At 34.5% G+C, this 7,763-nt stretch overlaps 1 protein-coding gene across 1 annotated transcript; it reads right to left on the bottom strand.

Annotated features, from left to right (window-relative positions):
- Positions 1-972: 972 nt before the first annotated feature.
- LOC117343537 lies at positions 973-6,278 on the bottom strand. Its single transcript, XM_033905926.1, has 6 exons — positions 6,212-6,278; positions 5,492-5,515; positions 4,680-4,790; positions 3,667-4,212; positions 3,289-3,367; positions 973-1,252 (listed from the first exon to the last, which is right to left on the bottom strand). Exons 1-6 carry the CDS (start codon positions 6,276-6,278, stop codon positions 973-975), a joined length of 1,107 nt encoding a protein of 368 aa, XP_033761817.1.
- Positions 6,279-7,763: the final 1,485 nt, after the last annotated feature.

The following is a 7,763-nucleotide window of genomic DNA, read 5'->3' as shown; positions in this document are numbered from 1 at the left end:
AATGCATCATCTAATTTTTTAAACGTGTGGAACGATTATAAAAGATATATAACGATTAACATTTTACGAGACAGCTAATTACCATATTTTTGTTGAAACATATGCAATAATTATTAGGAAGGAAACTAAATACCGATGTATAATTAAATAAGTTATCGAAATTATTTTTTGTGCGGTTTGTATCGCACATAGCACATTTGTGCACACGATGTTTTTGGAACGTTGTGCGATCACACAACTGTATTTGGGTTCAGTTTCAATTAAAACGAAACAGCATATCTAAGTATATTTTTTTTATAATTTTTATTGCAGCAGATGTACATTGTTTTTGTATGTGTTTGACTCAGATGTCCCATTGTAGTTACTATGGCGTAAATAGTGACATTGGTAAAATGTTAAAGTGTTTTACTACTGTTTATTACATTATTTATACTTGTATGATATTACAAAATGTATATATAATTTATATGTTTTTACATCCCAAGTGATTATAATTGATATAACGCAAGCCATGTGTATTAAGCCAAAGATTGACGTTGATGAATGGTTAAACTTAGACTTGGCGCTTAAAAATGAGAGAGAGAGAGAGAGAGAGAGAGAAAAAAATGACTAAAGCGAATGGTTATCTGATAGATATTTCTTCTTAACAAATTATTGCTGGCACGTAATGTATGGCCATTCTGATACGTCACTTCCGTTATAGCTAAGGTTCATATATATTGATGCGATGTTCGTTATCGTAAATGTTGTGTTAATGCGTCTTTATCGACGCCATGGTTACCTATCATGGTAACGTTTGTTTTACGTCACTTCCGTTATATATCAGGTTAAAGGCTAGTCTTTATCGATGCCATGATTACCTATCATGGTAACGTTTGTTTTACGTCACTTCCGTTATATATCAGGTTAAAGGCTAGTCTTTATAGATATCGTGAATATGTATGACGTTTGTGAAACCGTTGTTGTTATAGCTCAAACTGGAGATTGTTGTTGATAAACATATTTTCCACATGTAAGATATGATGTTGGTGACATGTCATCACCAGTTCGCATTTCCAAAACTTCGTAACCATCACCAGATAGCATTTCAAAAGTATCATAACCATCTGAAGACACAAAACCTTCTCCTGCAGTAAATGTCGGATTCCGGAACATGGCCCCTGCTTCACTGTTATTCTCTGAATGGTTTTGGGGAACATCTCCAGTATTAGATGCGGCTTGAATATTTGGTCCATTTTCTCTGTTGATATTCCTGTTTATAGATCGGGAAGTTGAAAATAAATGAAAATGAAACCAAATCAAAGCTCAAACAAATACAAACCAACATGAAAACAAATGTACACATAAATAATATAACCGTAAATGAATTTTCTCACAAAGTAAATGTTTCATAAATACTGAATGCAATGCCTGACAAAGTAAATATATCATATATACTAAATACAATGTCTGACAAAGTAATTGTATCATAAAAACTAAATGTATTGTCTACCAAAGTAATTGTATCATAAATACTAACTGCTATGTCTAACAAAGTAAATGTATCATAAATACTAAATACAATGTCTGACAAAATAAATGTATCATAAATACTAAATACAATGTCTAACAAGTTGAATGTTTCATTAAAACAAAATGCATTGTCTGACAAGGTAAATGTATAACGTAGATAATAGACTACCTGTTATGAAATTACTCTCTGATACTGTATAGTTGTTTAATTTCGCGGGGTGAAAATTTCGCGTTTTTCTGTTCAGGACTATTTCGCGGGGAGAAAATTTCGCGCATTTTAATATTTTATGTGACTTTTAATACCATATAGGGAAATAGTAGAAATCATACTGACGATGTACACATTTTATGCGACTCTAATATGATATCGTGAAACAGTAGAAACTACATGTATACTTACGATGTACATGTTCTGCTTAACAATATGCTTTAAATAAAGATTGTTTATTATTCATTGTCATAGTTGTCACTTATCACAAGGTGAAAAATATTCACGGGTATTTAATTTCGCGGACATTACCTTGACCGCGAATATAGCGAAATTAAATCCCCCGTGAATAAAAGCAACTATACAGTATTACCATGCCTTATAAAGTATACTTTTAAGCATCATGGTGTTTTTAATAAATCAACATACATTATTGTAAATTTCATTCTCGAACGAGTTCACGCATCCAAACTAAATATAAACTATTAATATTGTATTCATTCTAATCTGTATATACACTAGGGAGGGAAAATTAAGCTAAATATCTATATCAAAATATCGATTTTAATTATTTAAATTATTGTTTTGAGTATAGAATCGATGAAGCTAAATCAATGACCTACTTTTCCATTTTTCCTGCCTGAGATGATTCTCCGTTGTCCTAGTTTGATTACAAACTATATGCGTTGCTTATTCTACCGGAAATAACATAACGAATGATGTTTGAGGTTACTAGAGACAAATTGATATTGTAAGATGTGGTTACGGCAGCAACAGGATAGGTACCACAAGGGATTACCGTAAATATCATAACGAGTCGCACATGTTATTACTGGACAAGGTGCCACAAGGGGTTACCGTAAATATCATAACGAGTCTTACATGTGGTTACTGGACAAGGTGCCACAAGGGGTTACCGTAAATATCATAACGAGTCTTACATGTGGTTACTGGACAAGGTGCCACAAGGGATTACCGTAAATATCACAACGAGTCTTACATGTGGTTACTGGACAAGGTGCCACAACGGATTACCGTAAATAACCATAACGAGTCTTACATGTTATTACTGGACAGTTACCACAAGGGGTTACCGTAAATATCATAAAGAGTCTTACATGTGGTTACTTGACAAGGTGCCACAAGGGATTACCGTAAATACCATAACGAGTCGCACATGTTATTACTGGACAAGGTGCCACAAGGGGTTACCGTAAATATCATAAAGAGTCTTACATGTGGTTACGTGACAAGGTGCCACAAGGGATTACCGTAAATACCATAACGAGTCGCACATGTTATTACTGGACAAGGTGCCACAAGGGGTTACCGTAAATACCATAACGAGTCGCACATGTTATTACTGGACAAGGTGCCACAAGGGGTTACCGTAAATACCATAACGAGTCTCACATGTTATAACTGGATACAACACGATATATTCAAGTGTGGTTATCAGAGGTAACATGAAAGATGACACTTTTGGAACAGACAACAATGATACTCCAGAAGACCTACATTTGTCCATTTCTGCCCATTATTATAAAGCATTATATGATGGTACACACCTTGTTTTCTTCACCATAAAAAAGATCACAACGACCACCACTAAAACAGCCAAGGTACCCACAATTCCTCCTACGGCCGCTACAGAAAATAATTAATACTATGTTAGGCACTTAACACAATTATCTATTGTTTTCTCTTAACAACACAGAAGACATAAAGTAAGAATCTTTTATCATTTTTCATTCTTATATAACAACCAATCACTTACTAGAACACGTGTTAATACCAAATCATCAATATATCGTTAAAGCATCCAGGTAGAACCACATAGAAATGTTCTTAAATAAGTGTCGCCAATGTTTTATCATCAATCATAATGAAACAGTTTACATCACTGTCGAAAAAAAGAAAGCAATATTAATATCAAATTGTCTTACCCATCGGAAAAGTGTTTACATTGACAGCAATGTTGACAATATTATGACTGGTCTGTGTGGTGACCTCCACCTTGGTGGCTGTGATGATAGTGTTAAGACGCGCGGTAGACGATGACAACAACATACTGTACAATGGCGGACGGTTGGAGGAAGTAGCAGGAGGTGGGAAGGATGACGTACTTAATTTTTGAGGAGTTGTCACTGATATATGATCCGGTGGCCTCTTTGATTCGATCTTCGTTACGGACTTGTTTTCGTCTGGCAAAGTTGTTGTAGCATCTGCTTTTTCTTGTTGAATTGATGTGGTTTGGTAGCAGGCTACTGCTGTTGGATTCGACATTAAGTCCAATGTTGTATGTTTCTGAGTTACTGTAGCTGTTGCTGGTTCTTGTGCTATTGTATGTTGTGTATATGTTGAAAGTTCTTGTGTTGTAATGTCCTGTCGTGTAGTTGTTGTTGTTGTTGTTGTTGTTGGTAGTTCTTGTGTTGTGTTGTAGTGTGTTGCTGTGTAGTTGTTGATGTTGTTGGTTCTTTCGTTGTGGAATGCTGTTGTGAATATATATTTGTCATATATTTAACTGTCGTTGACCGCATCGATCGAGGTTCTATTTTAAATGCTTGATGATCCGTCGCTGTAATGTTTACTGAACAAATCGTAATGTTCATCAATAGATAATTGTTTGTTTTTGTTAAATGTCCCATTAACAGCCATGGTCATTTAAGGACGTGCCAGGTTTTAGAGATGGAGGAAAGCAGGAGTACTCGGAGAAACACCGACCGGCCTACGGTCAGTACCTGGCAACTGCCCCACGTAGGTTTTGAATTCGCAACCCAGAGGTGGAGGGCTAATGGATAAAGTGTCGGGACACCTTAACAACTCGGCCACCGCAGCCCCTGTCCTTAATAGAATATGTCTTGTGTACATTAAATGCTTCAAATGGAACAATATAGTTGTTCTTTTAACTTGTCATATTTATTCTCATTGACAAAACAGATACCTGTAAATAACATACCTGCATGAGTTTCACAGACAAAAGAATGAGTTACACTAGAACACCTGGTGTAGGTTGTGTTGACACCACCATTGGTGTCAAACCGTAGAAGAGGACATTCTCCCATACTTTCTGTGGAATTGACAACATAATTATGTTCCAATGATAGTACAGTACAAACACAGCGATATCTTCATATCATATTACGATGCTGGTTGAAGAATATCATTTCCCGTATCATCAGGGGGTATGACCTTTTTTGAATTGAAAGTAATATGCCAGTTTGATTCCTTACACTGTGTAAAATGTAAAACTTTATCATTTTATATATTGACGTTTTCCCATTGGCTGAACTATTGAATATCTGTATGGATGTGCAATGACGCGAAAAATGGCGGCATACAAATTTTCCGTATGGTTCTCTGGAAGGAGCGTTTTCTGAAGAAACCATCCGGCAATGATTCATAGAGTTCTTCCATGTGTCTCTATTCTCTGTTTCTGAAAGTCAGAGAAAGTTTATCAAATGAATATCGATTTGTTATTTGAAATTATTAATAGCACAGAACGAAATTCGAGGCACGAGTAAGCAAACTTTATTTGTAGATAATACGTTCCCCCGAAAGTTTCATAATTTATTATATAATGTATAATTGAATAAGAACATGTTCATATCATAAATTTCACGACTGATTATATGTTAACTTCATCTATTTTGCAACAATTTTCTCGTCCGATCGGGGAATCGAACCCCTGCCGCCTAGGTGAAAGGCAAGTGTGTTACCAATGTGCCACCAAGACATCGCTTTTAATCTCAGTAAATACCATATACGTACCTTGATGAGGATCAGAATTGTTACCTGTAAAACACAAATTACGAGACAAACATTGACAAGAAAATGCATGTGATAAAAAGCAGGCGCATGTTTGGTTTGACTTAGAAAAACCCGATCTAAAACCTGAAATATAAAAAGTGTGATATCGTTATATCAGTATCCGGTTAAAATTCCAGTGTATGATGAACGGGTATGATAAAATCATGATTGAAGAATATATTAAAGAAATCAATGATTCCTTTTTTCAAATTCAATATCATGTTTAAATAGTGTAATCCACTGTTTATTTAAAGTATCCCTTTCGAGATATATTAAAATCATCTACCCAGAAACTAACATCTTTGCCAATTAGAAAAGAAGCTTTTTATATGCAAAACAGGACATATTAAACACAAATTTATCTACTGAACCGTGCCCCTCTAGTGTATGATTTGTTCTGAAACCGGTAACAAAGAACTTACAAAGTCATTCGTGTTCAACTACTGGCATAATAGTAATGTTTTACCCTCAAATAACAAAAGCATTATTGACCACGTCGATCGTGTATACCACGCAGAACTTGACATCAAGGACACTACATTCTCTTTAACATCATCAGCTTACTTACAACGTAACGAACAGGGAAAACTTACAAAAAAGGCTGTATGATATGCGTGATGATTTAAATTTCCCGAATGTAAATTTTCCATTTCTAAATAGCAACATTCCTGCATCACCTACCTACGGTGTCATCTAGCTTCAAGGAATGCATGGGATTGAAGACCACGGTAAAGTGGGTCAACATCATGGTTGCAATTGGAAATATTCCATTTTCGAAATGAATTGGTATGGCGAGTGTCATCGATGAAAAAGAAGACGTTTACTCTTCCGGAACACCTGGTCTTATTCTGTTTTTGCCCCTTTTTTACGAATCTCTATACAAATCTTTATTTTTGTTTATATTCTGCCCTCGTTTAATATATTTTCAGTTGAATTATAGTTTTGTTATGTCGGTTTCTTTCTGATTTTGAACGGAATGATTCATAATTCATTATGTGTTTAGATATTCATCATGTTTGATTTTTTGGCTTTCGTGCATTTTTGAACTCCAAAGTTGACGTTCCCTTTGCATCACAGTACGCTGTAAGAATTTATAATGACACTTTTATGACATTTATATGTGGGAGCTGAATCCCTGTTTTTTATTTAGATATAATGAACCCTAATTGGAGATTTATTTCTGACTTCGAATCTTGGCGTTGCTAGAGATACTGTTTACAAATCACGCTCAGAAAGACGCTTCATCGTAATCATTTGGGCGTTAGGGCGTGTGCGGATGTTCCTCGCCAGTCAACAGTAAAAAAAAATATTAACCGGTTAACAGGCGAGAAACTTTCAAAATTTCAATACATATTTATTGCGTATAGTGAAAGAAAAACAAACGCATTATGTCATAAATATCATTAGTATATATACTTACATAAATATCTCAAGGACTGCTCACACGATTGTGGTTGAAATACAATATCAGTTTTTCCCAATTCTTTGCATTTTGCACTCATACAGCGGGCCATAGAGGATCTAAATGCACCATCAATATGGGTTGTTTCTGAAGGAAAATAAGACAAATCACGAAGTTGATATTTTCAGAATATGCTAAAGATTATAAAATATCCATGTATAGAGTCTTGAAAAAGAATTTATATAAAACATATTTTAAAAAATTTAGTGAGTTTTTAAAATGTTTTATAATGTATTTTCTCTAAATTTCATTCACTAGTAGACAATTCACCTGATATTTTGACATCCTTTCCCCAGCCGTAATTTGTCCAGAAAAAGACGAATACATGTACCGTAAAAGAAGTGCGACGGTGTTTTCTTCTTAATTTATACTTAATACTGTCGTTACTAAAATTTATAAAATGAAACGTGCAATGCGAATTTTTAAGAAAATCAATTTATCTATAGGTATTAATTCAAACAATGAACCTCAAATCCTTGATATATTATTTCTAATTCATTTAATTACTACGTAAGAAAAAAAGAAAATATTACCATCGGTTAAATTGTTCTTTATCCATCTGTGACAATTGCAAATACTTTAAAAAATATCTCACCTGTTTTTGAATACTGGGATGGACAAGAAGGGGACATATGTTTAAAAGTCTTGGTTTTTCAATCGTTATAAAAATCACCATCGCCAGAATCACAACAATGAGATTTAGGAGGACGGAGTTTATGTGTATGCGATTACTTGTGTAGGTATTGAAAGGATTTATAAATTTTATTGAAT

This window comes from Pecten maximus, chromosome 2 (genome assembly GCF_902652985.1).
Source record: "Pecten maximus chromosome 2, xPecMax1.1, whole genome shotgun sequence".
In the NCBI taxonomy this organism is placed as follows: Eukaryota; Metazoa; Mollusca; class Bivalvia; order Pectinida; family Pectinidae; genus Pecten; species Pecten maximus.
The sequence above is the reverse complement of the archived record's forward strand: the minus strand, read 5'-3'. Positions and strand labels throughout refer to the sequence as shown.

Coding starts and splice junctions, on each gene's coding strand:
- LOC117343537 (XM_033905926.1), bottom strand. CDS start 6,278: ATGATGTTGACCCACTTTACCGTGGTCTTCAATCCCATGCATTCCTTG. Junction 4,791..5,491: donor CAATTCTGATCCTCATCAAG/GTACGTATATGG, acceptor TCAATTCCACAG/AAAGTATGGGAGAATGTCCT. Junction 1,253..3,288: donor TTTATGGTGAAGAAAACAAG/GTGTGTACCATC, acceptor ATCTATAAACAG/GAATATCAACAGAGAAAATG.